The sequence below is a fragment of the Stenella coeruleoalba genome (assembly GCF_951394435.1).
Source record: "Stenella coeruleoalba genome assembly, chromosome: 10".
In the NCBI taxonomy this organism is placed as follows: domain Eukaryota; kingdom Metazoa; phylum Chordata; class Mammalia; order Artiodactyla; family Delphinidae; genus Stenella; species Stenella coeruleoalba.
The window spans coordinates 3,487,465-3,502,029 of record NC_137156.1 but is presented as its reverse complement, the minus strand read 5'-3'; the positions used below and the strand labels follow the sequence as shown (position 1 = coordinate 3,502,029).

General features: G+C 44.2%; 1 protein-coding gene across 3 annotated transcripts in view; it reads left to right on the top strand.

The window, feature by feature from the left end:
* Positions 1 to 14,565, top strand: part of LYRM4 (LYR motif containing 4) — a 117,308-nt gene that overhangs the window by 60,294 nt on the left and 42,449 nt on the right. Inside the window, exon 3 of one of the 3 annotated variants that reach the window (XM_079933044.1) lies at positions 3,573 to 5,873. The exons of the other annotated variants lie outside the window; for them this stretch is intronic. Coding sequence (XP_079789170.1) covers positions 3,573 to 3,632 — 60 coding nt within the window. The 3' untranslated portion in view covers positions 3,633 to 5,873. Of the gene's footprint in view, positions 1 to 3,572; positions 5,874 to 14,565 lie in introns of those variants that run through there. 3 annotated transcript variants of the gene reach the window in all.

Genomic DNA, 14,565 nt, shown 5'->3' with positions numbered 1-14,565 from the left:
CTTTACAAGAATATATAACCGTGTACGGGTGTATGTGTGTGTGTCCACAAATGCAAATACATGCTTCATTCTGCTTCCAAACAGCAAATTTGAGCTGCCAGTAAACTCCCTTCCTGTAAAGGAACTCACCTTATGTTAACTCTTTATAGCAGGGAGGTATAACCAGAGAAAACTGTTCTAACGCCACCCATTTTATTCATTTCTTCTCCTCTTTCTCTTTGGGTCAGAAAAGCTAACGTACGCAAGAAGTCTCCTAAAGCCATGACACTATATAAGTGAAAGGCACCAAACGATGGGTGCTGGTCTTCCAGCCTCCCCACTGGGATCAAGGCCTGATGCCCCCCCAAGACAGGCGAAAGAGGACTGGGGCAGAGGCAGCAGCCTCATCCTTTCTTCTATTCGGAAAATCACTTTGAAAAGGAAACCTTCATTTAAACTAACACCTTTTCATCACTTTAGTAGTCTTTTCTCTTTTTCCTGCTCTGGATCTTAGACGTCCCTGCACAGCCCTGGTCAGAGTGACATCCCACTACATCCTAAGAACAGGCCAACTCTGCACATGAGGCAGCAGTGCAGTCACATCATCCTCGACAACTCTGCAGAGACGTAGCTTCTGGCCCCAGATGCTTCTTGTAGCTTTGCTGCACCCACGCACAGCTTGGGGAAAGCCAGTGTCCTTTGGGGGCTGTAAAGTAGGCATGATGGGCCAGCTGACCCAGGGCTCCTTTCCATCACCAAAACTACCTGTTTCCCGAGCCTGGAATGCACTCACACCCCTCTGTAACCTGTCTGCTCCTCTGTTAGAGTCTTGACCACATTTCCTGGGTGACAGCAACACGTGTTTTTATTTTATGTTGCACTCAGCATTCCAAGGAAAGACGAGGGATGAAGGGAAGTAGATATTGATTTAAATTTCAGCTAAATCTTCAGTTGGTTGAAGGGTTTCCCTCAGCAAGCCATGACTTTCATAAGGATTGCTAGCAGATCTCATACATTCTCAATTGACCACTTGTTTGGGGATGTTTGGGTGTGTGTGTTTTGGGAAGTGTGTGTGCATTGTAGGCAGGGGGAGAATTCCTCACAGCCCTGCTCTCAGAAGAACTGAACCCCTGTGGACAGGGTCAAGTTTTCATGTGTTATCTATATACATGTGTCCTAACAGGATGTGCTGGTGCCTCTTTTTCCAAGGGGGTTACATAAGCATAAGCAGCAGAGGCTATGGTGCAAGATGTGGAAATACAGGTGTTAGGACACATTAGACAGGCAGAGCCCTGGAGAGCACAACAGTGAGAAGGTGACTGCGGCAGAACGTCTGAGTAGGATTAGCTGAGCACAGATAATGTCTGTGGCCCCTTTGGTGCTGTTCGACACTGGAGTGGGTCACTGGCTGTCTTTATCGTAGTTTAAAATGGTACCCTGTGTCTGTTATGGACTGAATGTGTGTGTCCCCACCAAAATTCATATGTGGAAACCCCTAATCCCAATGCAGTGATATTAGGTGGGGTCTTTGGGAGGCAATTAGGATTAGATGAGTTTGTGAGGGTAGAGCCCTCGTGAATGTGATTAGTGCCCTTATAAGGGTTCCGAGAGAGTTTGCTTCCTCTCTCTGCTCTCTGCCATGTAAGGGCACAGAGAGGGGTCCGCACTATGCAGCCTGGAAGAGGACCCCCACCAGAACCCCACTCTGCTGGCACCTGACCTCAGGCTTCCAGCCTCCAGAAGTATGAGAAGTAAGTATCTGTTGTTAGAAGCCACCCAGTCTGTGGTGTTCTCTGAAAGCAGCCCAGTGGACTAAGATAGTGTCCATGGCAGTTAAGAGGCTCTGAAGGTCACTGACAGGACCACTTCTACCCGATGTAGAATGCAGCTTGCTTTGAGGTGCCCGTCCCTGTCATATCACAGGAACTACATAAAATCTCCTCTGTACATGATCTTTAAAAAAAAAACAACCCTTTTTTCTGATTTTCAACTTCATTATTTTGGCTGCGTTGGGTCTTCATTGCAGTGTGTGGGCTTCTCATTGCGGTGGCTTCTCTTGTTGCGGAGCATGGTCTCTAGGCGCACGGGCTTCAGTAGTTGTGGCATTTGGGCTCAGTAGTTGTGGCTCATGGGCTCTAGAGCGTAGGCTAAGTAGTTGTGGCGCACGGGCTTAGTTGTTCTGTGGTGTGTGGGATCTTCCCGGACCAGGGGTTGAACCCATGTCGCCTGTGTTGGCAGGTGGATCTTCAACCACGGCACCACCAGGGAAGTCCCTGATTTTCACCTTCTTTGGGTTTTACTGAAATTAATGTTGGGATTAAATTTGTTTTAGGTTTTTCTTCTCCTTCTGAAATGATCGATAGTAATGCTGAAAGTGAATTCATTCGTTTACTCTTCCCTTTTGGAAGTCATCAGAGAAGGGAATTACTTAATTTCAGCCGTTAAGAAGATAATTTGATTCACTAAGGATGTGTGTACTTTATATGTTATACATCAGGTTTAAAAAAAGAAATTCTAGATACATCAGCTTTGGAATTCATTCATTTGGATTAAATATAAATTATTTAAATAAATTAAATATAGCACACTCAGTGAAGAATGCTGGATGTAGAGGGAGGCCAGGCTTCAGCCCTGATCGGGTTCAGGATACTGCACAGGGCCCCCAGCTGTCCACTTCCGGCCCATTCCCAGTGGCGCTTACCCTCAGCACCTGGGACGTCCAGCCGTGTGCCGGCATTGCTCCTTTCTTAGCTGATCCAGGTTGTCTGTTAATGCCATCCCATCATTGCATTTCTTCAGTCCTGCATTCCATGGGCATTAGGGAAAAGGTGACTTACACCAGCACATTATTACTGCCGCAGGAAGATGCAAGCCGGAAGAAGAACAGGGTAGTGCCTTCCTGGCTCTGCCTAGACTGGTGCTTTGCTTCAGACTGAGATGTAGAGAAGCAGCAAGGATGTGGGACAGGAAGCCAGGATGGAAGGCAAAGTGTCTGCCGGTCCCTTTACAACACCATGGATTGCCAAAGTATGAAGTCTGTCCATATTTAAATGTCCTTTTTTTTTTTGCGGGGGGGTGGTTTTGATAGACGGAGAGTGTTAGAGATCCACTTTTTTTTAATAGTTAGTTAGTTGCGCCATGTGAGCTCTTAGTGGCGGCATGCATGTGGGATCTAGTTCCCTGACCAGGGATCAAACCCGGGCCCCCTGCATTGGGAGCACAGAGTCTTAACCACTGCGCCACCAGGGCAGTCCCTAAATGTCCATTTAAGGAGCATCAGTACAAATGATTTTTGTTTTTCATTCCACACACACTCTTCTGCAGAAAAAAAAAGAATTTACTTTTAGAAGCTTGGTTTTTCGAAGAAGCTGTGCTTCGAAATCTCGAGCAATGATTTTTAAGAACCATAGGAGAGTTCTACATCCAAGTGTTACTCTTCAAATTATTTGCCTTGAAGGGCCTGTTGACTCCAGTAAGCTCCCTTTTCAGAATCGCCTTCAGTTTTACTTTCTAAGGCACATAAGAAAATTGAGCAGTATCTTGGCCTCTTTCTTCATTCTTGACTCTGAATCACTTTTAATTGTTTCCAAAAGGTAAATCTACCCTCAAAGGATAAAACTTTGCCGACAAAGACAGTATGCAAAAGAATGTAGAGTTATTCAATAAATATTGAGCACCTTCTGTTGCCAAGTGTTCTGCTAGACACCAGGGATAAAAGATGGACAGACACTTTCAGTCCTTGCTGTCACGCTGCTGATCATCTTAGGGGAAGACAGACTCTCTCAAAAACAATTAACTACACAGTGAAAAGTGCTGATGTGTGTAGGTCTAGCAGGAGCCCCAGGAGAGGAGTGGCCTTCAGAAGAATTTCGAACAAAGACACCATCCAGGAATGCCTTATCATCTCCTAAAATGACAGTCGTAAGGAAGGTGTGAGGTCTACTGTGTGTCTGGAAAACTGTCTTCATTTCCTGATTTTCACTTCTCATCTCTCTACAAATGCACTTGACCTGGCGTATTTGCAATAATAGGAAACAGACACTGCTACCATGTGATAACCTGTCCTTTAGCCCCACAGACTGATCAAAGAAGATAAGTTATAGCATCTTATGGCTCTAGTTGGATTTTATATTTTTGTTAGTCATTTAAATAACCTGGTGCCATAAGGACATATTTGACAGCTGTGGCTAAAATGATTGAAGAAAATACTTAATAAACTATTCCTCAAGTCAGAACAGTAGGACGGAAACAGCATGCCGTAGCAAGACAACACAGGAGTGTGGGCCTAGAGGTAAATTAAGCAAGCATCCCTCACTCGGATGATAATTGTGTTGGCACCAGAGCGCTTGTGTATCACTGAATCATGCTCTTAAAGAGGCAGTTGGTACTTAAAAAGAAATCATCTTGGAGAACAGGACAAGGCTTTTCTGGTCGGGTGATTTTTTTCCAAGCAAGGACATGCTTTACTAGGAAAACTTCTTTCTGAGCTCCTTGATAATCAACTGTGCCATTTAAGGAAAGCCATAAGAAGGTATATTCACTAGCAGAGAAACGTAAAGTTGAAAAATTTCTAAACTCATCTGTGATTTTTGTTTTCTGCCCAAATTAACATTTCAGTAGTGGTCACACCAGTCAAGCGCACAGCTCTCTAAACGCGCAAAGAAATGGAGATCGCGGTGGTCCTCCTTCAGTCATCAAATTAGCACTTTTCCATATTTCTCCTTCATGTTGCCATTCTCAAGTTTTACACACATTTATGGCATTTACACAGTAGGGGATATTTAAGATATTTTCAAAGAGCCAACAACTCTAAACAAAATGAGTGCTACTGAAATGTGTCCTTTACCGCATTAAAGAAGCATATTCCTCTGTACAGCCCTGCTTATATGTAACTATGTGATGGGAAGCTTGGGAAAATATACGGGAGGTTTCAGGTATAATCCCTCTGCCTCTGTACCAATGGAGATAAAATCGTATTCTCCCACTCTTAGAAATCTGAGCTTCATATTCACCAAACCTTTGAACCACTGTGAAATAAGTGATCAGCTGACATCATCCTTGTTTTCAAGATGAAGATGGACGCCTCATTTTCAAAGGAAGTCCGTCAGATCACAGCATAAGCAAACGCCCTTTGGTGCTTTAGCCCTCAGGCACAGAGCAGCCAAGAATTATTTCCAAACCGCACTGCTTAGAGTGGAGACTGAAAACTGCCCAGCTAACCTCCTTCCCACTGGTTCCTGAGGAGGAGAGGAATGGACGGCAGACCGCTGAGTGTTCAATTTGAAAATCTTGGATGAGACTTAGAACCCAGCAGAGGCTAACAGATAGTAGCATTTGCAGCACAAAAGAAGCCATTGCAGAGATTTTCTTAGTATTCCACAGGCCCTGTCCTCCCGATCCATCACTACCACCGACACTTAACCATGTACAACAACCACCATTCTGATTATGCTCACAGCCCCTGTGGGTCAGGAATTCTGATGCTGTGCAGTGGAAGTGGCTTGTCTGATCCATGATGTCGGCCTCAACTGGGAGACTAAAGCTGCTGGGGATGGCACGGTTGGCTGGAGTTGGAGTCACCTGGCGGCTTCTTCTCACAGGTCTGGCGCCTAGGCTGGGACCAGCCATGGCCCTTAAACAGAACAGCTACACGTGGCCAGGCTCCCTGACATCATGGCAGCCTCAGACTTCGTACATTGCGCTCAGCACTGCAGAGGACGGTGCTCCAGAGGACAGGACACAACCTTGCCTCCAAATTCAGATAGCCTCACCTCTGCCAGATTCCACTGGTCAAAGCAGTCATAAGTTCAGATTCAAGGGATGGGGACATAGCCCCCCACCACCACCAGTTCTCAATGGTAGGAGTGTCACAAAATTGGTGGCGGTATTTTAAAACAACCCCAGGCCCCTTCTCCTTAGAATTGCAACAGCCCTTTGTCCTGGAATCCTCAGAAGAATTATGTTATAATTCGATTATGATTGGATTCTAATTATGTTCTCAGACTTTGCTCCCCACCATCCAGTTCAAGGACAAGGGCTTGGGGCTCCACCTACGTCTCATTACCTCTGAAATCACCGGGTCAGTCAGGAAAGAGAAGGGTGCTGGGGCATATGGAAAACATTCACCTGGTGGGCCCCGGGGCTGTCTGGGAAGCTTGTACGTGTTAAGGGACAGCTGTTAGTTCCAACTGAAGGTAGGAATGAAGTCTTTGTATTTTCAGATCTTCCCATTTTAATGTGAAACTGGATTTTTAAATGTTGGTGCACGTTGTTTTAAACACATGCTGTGGGCCCACCAAGCACATTTACTGGCTGCATCAGATTTTTGACCTGGAGCCTCCAAGGGTCCAGGCTTGTGCTCCTGTCTGTGCTGGCTCTGAACCCCTCTCATGAAGGCCCAGGACTCATGGAACAAGGCAATATTGAAGATTGCACATTTGTGTTGACACGCAGAAGTCTCCACACTGGGTTCTGGGATGCCCCTCCTTCAGATACTACGAACTTTGAATAGTAGTTGCAGAACCTCTAGCTGAGAATCTAGGTCTTTCTCAGTACATGGAAGGCGTCCTTCTCTATCTGCAGTCAGCGGTACATGGCCGCATCCTAGTGCATTAATTATATGCGTGATATACGTAAGCCCCGTTGGCTAAGGAGCGGACCTTTAACGCTTAGCTGGATAAAACTGAAGGAGGAGGATTGGCTTGTAGTTTGTATTCTCAGCTCTTCTCAGTATTTGTTAGAATTTAAACTTGTCCTAAGCATGATATCTGTTTGAAATAGAGGCAGGAAAAATACATATTTATGTATATGTACTTCAGTTTAGTATTTGAGACCTTACAATTACCAATTATTACTATAAAGACAAAATTAAAATATAGGAAAATAGAAAGACCAAGAAGAGATTTAAGGAATCTCACGCTAAAGCTTTGTTTTTCTTTCAGCCTTCCTTGAACTAATCATTGGCTGTGTTTATAAATAACCCCCTCCCACCAAGAAGAAATGTCCTAGTGGCACCGGCCAAACAGGCTGAAGCACACTGAATCCTCTTCATTTTCGTTTTTGTAACTTAGGTCTTCGTGAAAACTTTCCTGTGCGGTGTAAGTCTCTCGGGTTCTATTCATTATCACCCCTGGGGGAAGCCAGGAGTCGGGAGAGATGGACATATGCCTCATTTTAACCACAGTAATTGATTTTAAAGGTGACACTATCCTTAGTACCTTAGATGCCCTGGAGGGGGTGGGATTAGTTGTTTTTCTCTTGGTGGTGGTGAAATTTTAATGATTTTTTTCAATATGCGGTAGAGCTTTCATCCTTCACGGTAAAGATGCATGGTAAGATCTAAACACAGGCAGCTGCTTGTGGGACACTCTTTATTTCTCCTTTGTCCTACCTTTAAAAAACAAAAGAGAGAGAGAGAGAAAGAGAAATCAAGAATATTTCCAGAGAATCTCTTCTGGAAAACCTCAGGTCTGACAGTAGAGAACTGAGGGGGATGGGCTTTGTCCAGATGGTGTCCTGGGTCACGGTTCTCTTCTTACAGAACCCTGGAAGTGGTCACCCGGCCTTCCCCCGTGGGCCCCACCTTGGCATAGGTCTTTCAGTCTGTAGCTTCGCGTATCTCTTCACAGGCCTCCCTACTCTACAGCACCCAGGCCTGCCAGGATCTGCCCGCCACCTCTAGGACAACTTCCTGTTGAAAGAGACTCTGGAAGCAGGCTGCTGTGTCTTGAAAGCTGGTTCGTTACTTTAAGATATACCTCTTCATCAGATGAATTTCTCTTTTGCGTACATATTTAAACATGAGCCGCGCACTCAGAAAAACTAACCATAGAAGGTGGCTAGCCCATAATAAGCACTCAGCGAAGAGTAAATTTATCAATTAAAAAAAGCTTAAAATACGGCATGATATATTATTGAAGGAAAGGATTGCAATTACAAACATCACATTTAACTCTCTAAAGTGCAGCGCCTGTGATGCAGCTAGTTGTTCTTGTTCTGTGACTGATTCAAACTTGTGACACTTTAGCCCGGCGCATCTTGGGTACGTACCTGCATGTGCTGCCACGCAGGCTGGGACTTAGGGCAGCTCGAGGAGTAGCCTAAGAGGATCTTGGAGACAGAAGGTTCCAGTTCCTTGAGCAATGCCCAGAGCATGGCTCCATGTAGAGCGTGTGACAGCGTTGCTACATCTAATTGCTGTATCATATTTATAAGCGTGTGATGGCACAGAGCACAAGAAATTTCATTATGTCTCTGGCAAATTCATATTGAAAGGAAGGACAGATGGTTGAAAACAGCCATAAAATATTCTATTACATGTCTGAAAATCATTAGACAGTAGTTAAAGAGATGTTATTAATGGATCAGATTCACTTGGGGAGTCATGTTTCTGTAATGCACATTAAAGCAATGATGCTTCTGGTGGTATTTTTAATGTAATCAGGGCCAAAGACAAACATGTCTTCCTGTGTAATTAGAAAATGGATTTATCGACAGTTAAGGAGCTGCTGTGCAGCTCAGCTCTCCATCATCTGGGAGGTTATTGTTTTAATCTCCTACCACCAAGGAGGAAAGCGTAACAGTGCTACAGCCCTGGAGGTCACAGAAACAATGCCATGTTGTTTTATTGATATATTCTGAGGAGATGGGGAAGAGGTCCAATTATTATTTCTGAAAATCATCAAAAGCCCCTTTTTAAAAACCCATAGATAACTAACCAATTTGTGAACTATGAATGAATAATTTGAACCCCCCGAGTGCTTTAACATGTCCTTTAGAATTAATACAAACATCAGCATTTTGACTCTGTGAGCGTGAGAATGATTTTGGTGTCCGTTTTATGGCTGAGTGACAAACAGCATATCTGTAAGATGTTGGGGAGCCCTTTAGGCCAGGTGTAGCCACGTGATGTGGTCCCCACTCTGCAGAGCAGAACATGGCAGCCCTGTGGGTCCATATGTCAGAATCACAGGTTGTTCAGTGCTTGGGGAGTGAGGCTTTCCTTAGGGCATCTCACATTGCAAAACAGGATGGGGCAGTGAAATGAATCCAGCAACAAAACAAAAGGACTGGAGGAGTTCAAAGAGCTGGGATCGTTGTTCTCACGGGTCCAGGGCCTCCTGCCACTCAGAGTTGTCTGCAAATGCTCTCTCCTCCGCTCTTTCTTTTCCTGGGCGTTCTGAACTTGCTGCCCTTCAGACTATGCTCTTCCCAACAGGAGCAGCGTGAGTTTCAGCCTGCTTTCCCAGAACATGGGAGAGCCTGGGTTTGTAGCACGTTTTCACTTGTTCCCTTTTACATCAGCTGCCGACCTGTGGCTTCCAGGTAGGCCTGTAATCACATAGTTGGTGGGTCGCCAGAACCCCTTGGGGAGTGGGCAGGAGTTCCTTCATGCAGCCCGTAAGCTCACGCTGTGTGGATCAGGAGTGCCTCTCCTGTAGCATTCGACCTGGAGCTACAGATGCTGGCAGCAGTCCTGGCAATGTCCCCACATGGCTGCGTGGGCCTCACAGGTAGATTTGTGCACTTGTTCCAGTGGCATGGCGATTTTTGTGTCCTGGACTAGGAACTGATAACCTCTAAGTAGGTTTCCCCCCATGTTACTGTAAGGAAAGGACCCGCAGCTCTCTTCTTTTTGGTGATGCAGCAGAATGAGGGTAGAATTATAAATGAAGAATGGAAGTGGGATCAGTTGAACTCACATGCAATTGTGACCACTTAATCACTTGAGATAATTTTTAATTACTTATGCAAATATATGTGAGATTGAATCCAGATGTCAAATAAATATTTAGTTATCAAAAAAAAAAAATCATCTCCCAACAAAGTAAAGCCCAGGACCACGTGGCTTCTCTGGTGAATTTTACCAAACATTTAAAGAAGAATTAACACCAGTCCTTCTCAAACTCTTCCCAAAATTTGAAGACAGAACACTCCCAAACTCATTTTATAAGACCAGTATTACCCTGATACCAAAGCCAGATGAGGACACTATAAGACAATAAAACTACAGAGACTTCCCTGGTGGTCCAGTGGCTAAGACTCTGCGCTTCCAATGCAGGGGGCCCAGGTTCAATCCCTGGTCAGTGAAAAGGATCCCACATGCCGCAACAAAGATCCACGTGCCACAACTGACATGGCGCAGCCAAATAAATAAGTAAATATTAAAAACAAAAAACTACAGACTAATATCCCTGATGAATATAAATGCAAAAATTCTCAGTAAAATACTAGCAAACCAAATTCAGCAGCACATTAAAAGGATCATTCACCATGATCAAGTGGGATTTAATCCAAGGATGCAGGGATGGTTCACCATATGCAAATCAATCAATGTGATACATCACATTAATAGAATGAAAGAAAAAATCATATGATCATGATAAGAGACACAGAGAAGGCATTTAACAAAATTCAGCATCTGTTCATGATAAAAATTTAACAAATTAGGCATAGAAGGAACATACTTCAACATAATAAAGGCCATATATAATAAGCCCACAGCTAACATCATACTCAATGGTGAAGGTTTGCAAGCTTTTCCTCTGAGATCAGGAGGAAGACAAGGATGCCCACTTTCACCACTCCTTTTCAGCACAGTAGTAGAAATCCTTGCCAGTGCACTCAGGCAAGAAAAGGAAATAAAGAGGCATCAGAATTGGAAAGGAAGAAATAAAATTGTCTCTATTTGCAGATTTTATATATAGAAAATACTGTAGACTCCACCAAAGAACTGTTAGATCTAGTCAGTGAATTAAATAAAGTTGCAGGATAAAAAATTAGCATGTAAAAATCAGTAGCATTTCTAAACACTAAGAACAGGTTATCTGAAAAAGAAATGAAATGATCCCATTCACAATAGCATCAAAAAACAATAAAATACTTAGGAATAATATTAACCAAGAAGGTGAAAGATCTCTACTCTGAAAACTACAAGACACTGATGAAAGAAATCAAAGAAGACACAAATAAGTGGAAAGGTATCCCATGTTCATGGACTAGAAGAATTAATATTGTTAAAGTGTCAGTACTACCAAAAGCCATCTATGAATTCAGTGTAATCCCTATCAAGATTCCAGTGGCATTTTTTTACAGACGTAGGAACAATAATCCTGCAATGTGTATAGAGCCACAGAAGACCCTATATAGTCAAAGCAATCTTGAGAAAGAAGAACAAAGATAGAGGCATCACACTTTATGGTTCCAAGCTATACTGTAAAGCTATAGAAATTAGAACAGTACAGTACTGATGTAAAAACCAACAAATAGATCAACAGAATAGAATCCAGAGCCCAGAAATAAACTCAGGTATATATGGCCGACTAATATTTGACAAGGGAACCAAGAATACTCAATGGAGAAAAGTCTCTTCAATAAATGGTACTGGGAGAATTGACTATTCACATGTAAAAGAATGAAACTAAACCCCTATCTTACACCACTCACAAAAATTAATTCAAAATGGGTTAGACAAAAATGTAAGACCTTGGGCTTCCCTGGTGGCGCAGTGGTTGAGAGTCCACCTGCCGATGCAGGGGACATGGGTTTGTGCCCCAGTCCGGGAGGGTCCCACATGCTGCGGAGCGGCTGGGCCCATGAGCCATGGCCACTGGGTCTGCGCGTCCAGAGCCTGTGCTCCGCAGTGGGAGAGGCCACAACAGTGAGAGGCCCACGTACCGCCAAAAAAAAAAAAAAAAAAAGTAAGACCTGAAACCATGAAACTTTTAGAAATAAGCATAGGAAAAATGCTCCTTGACATGGGTCTTTTTTTTTTTTCTTCTGGATATGACACCTAAAACACAAACAACAAAATAATAAATAAATAAGTGGGACTACATCAAACTAAAAAGGTTTTGCACAGCAAAAGAAACAATCAACAAAGTGAAAAGACAGCCTACAGAATGGGAGAATATATTTGCAAGCCATACATCTGATAAGGGGTTAATATCCAAAATATATAAAGAACTCATATAGCTCAATAGCAGAAAAGCAAATAATTCAGTTTAAAAGTGAATAGACAAATAGTCAAAAGACCTGAATAGACATTTTTCCAAAGAAGACAAATGGCCAACAAGTACGTGAAAAGATGCTCAACATCACTAATCATTAGGGAAATGTAAATCAAAACGACAGTGAGATATCATCTTACGCCTATTAGAATGGCCATCATCAAAGAAACAAGATGAGTGCTGGAGAGGATGTGGAGAAAAGGGAACCCTTGTGCACTGTTGGTGGGAATGTGAATTGGTGCAGCCACTATGGAAAACAGTATGGAGGTTCCTCAAAAAATTAAAATAGAACTACCATATGATCCAGCAATTCCACTTCTGGGAATATATCCAAATGAGACAAAAACACTAACTCGAAAAGGTACCTGCACCCCCATGTTCATTGCAGCATTATTTACAATAGCCAAGACGTGGAAACAGCGTAAGTGTCCATTGACAAATGAACGGGTGAGAAAATGTGGGGTGGGTGGATGGATATACATATATATATATATATATATAATTCAGCCATGAAAAACAAGGAAATGATGCTGTTGGCAACAACATGGATGGACCTAGAGAATCCTCTCCTGAAATTCTGCTCCATAACCGCTATTGAGTCCCTTAAACTGGAGCTCCTTCAGCCTGCCCAGCTGTCGTTTTCTGCTTCTCCCGTCCCCGGCCCTGGACGGTGGTCACATTTGTCCATCATCCCTGAGTACCTTCCCCCCCAGCGCCCTGGCTGGCCACTCCTTCAGAGCTTCTCTCACCATGTCGGGAGTTGCTTCGCCTTGGAGCTTCCCCTCTCTCACCGGTCATCCCTCCTCTGAACCCGCAGAAGTCACACAACAGATGCAAAGAGCCAGAAATACATTGGTCTTGGTTTTTCTTGTCATTTATGTTGAATATTTTTTAAATACTGAAAATTTTTGAAAAAATAATATAATGGAAACCCATATGCCTGTATCATGATTGACCAGGTGTTAGCATTTGCCATGTTCACTCCCTCTCGCTCACTTGCACGTCCTCTTGCCCTGCTCCTCTCTTTCTCTGTCACTATTACTGTCACTTTGTATATTTTTTCCTGACCCATTTGAAAGTCAGTTGCACACTTGACACCTTGCCCCTAAATTTTTCAGCACGTGCCTCCCAAGAACAAGCACGTTCTCCTTCATGCACGCCGTGCCGGCATCACACCCACGACGGTTACCAAGGATACGGTGATGATGGTGCCCATTGACGTGACACACAGTCCGACACAGGTTTCTCCACACTACCCAGTCATACTCCTCCCTCCCCTCCCACTCAGGATCCAATGCAGGCTCCACCCCTGGCTCTGGCCCTATCACCCCTTGCCCCTCCACGCCTTTTTTTTGGTCTTTTGTGACCTTTCAGTGTTGAAGAGGCCAAGCCAGTTGTCTTGGATGGTGCCCTGCAATCTGGATTTGTCACTTCACCCTCCTGCTCGGGTTCAAGGGAAACATTTCTGCTGCTGCGTGCTTCCCTCGTCCCCACCTCGGGGGACGCGCGCTGTGGGTTTGTCCCACTGTTGTCCCACTATTGATCGTTTGCCTGAGATCTGCCCTTCTCCTTATAATTAGGAAGTGATACTTGAGACCCAAGAAGTGGTTTCCTGTTCTGCAGCAACTTTCCATACAGGCTTAGCCTTCACAGGTAAGGACCCCACCTGAACTAATTATTGCATCAGTGGTTGCACAGGTGATTTCCTAACTAGCTGGCCTTCTAGAAAGAAGGGCTTTTTCTTTCCTCCTCCTCCCTCTTCTCCCCTAATTTTTTGAGTATCACTGTAGACTCAGGTTCTTTTTTATTGGAAACGTTGTGATCTGTTGCCGTCATCGTTCTTCTGGATGCTCACACAGTCCCACACTTGCCAGTGGGAGCCCTTTCCAGCCAAGTCCTCCTCCCTCTGATGCGACCCCGTTAGTCTCTGGGCACTGCCTTGCTCTCTGACACAAGGAGGTTTTTTTGTTTGTTTCTTCCCAATAACACAATACAATTACCTGTTACTTTCTATCCATAGCTGTGTTTTGTCAGGAGAGCCAACTATTTTTAAAAAGCAAACAAAAACTGTGTGCCCCATTCACAGCTAAAAATAAAATGCAATGTATTTCTCCAGAAATGGATTTCTGGATCAAAGCCCAGCTACTAATAACCCAGATAAACTGGCACTGCCTCTCGGGGAAGAGTAGACCGTTATGGAATATCTGACTCGGCCTTGTTGGTGTGCGACAAGCTCTTCCAGGACAGCAGAGAAAGGCAGATGAGTTGTATGTGTAACTCGGCATGTAACACATTCACCAGTGGCGCTCTGATAAGGTCCACTGTGTGCCAGACACCGTGCAGGTGCTTTTGCAGAGGTCAGAGGAGATGCGACCAGCTGAAAAGGAGAAATGAGCCGATACACGACAGTGTGCTTATTGGTGTTACAGGAATTAATAGGGGAAGAGGAAGTGCCGAGCAGAATACAGGGGAGTTGGTCTATGAAGGAGCGCAGAGTGAAGGGGAACTTTGCATGGATGGCTATTTGTGTGTTACTGCAGGCCAGACAGTTCCCACACGTCCAGCTGTTAAGTGATTG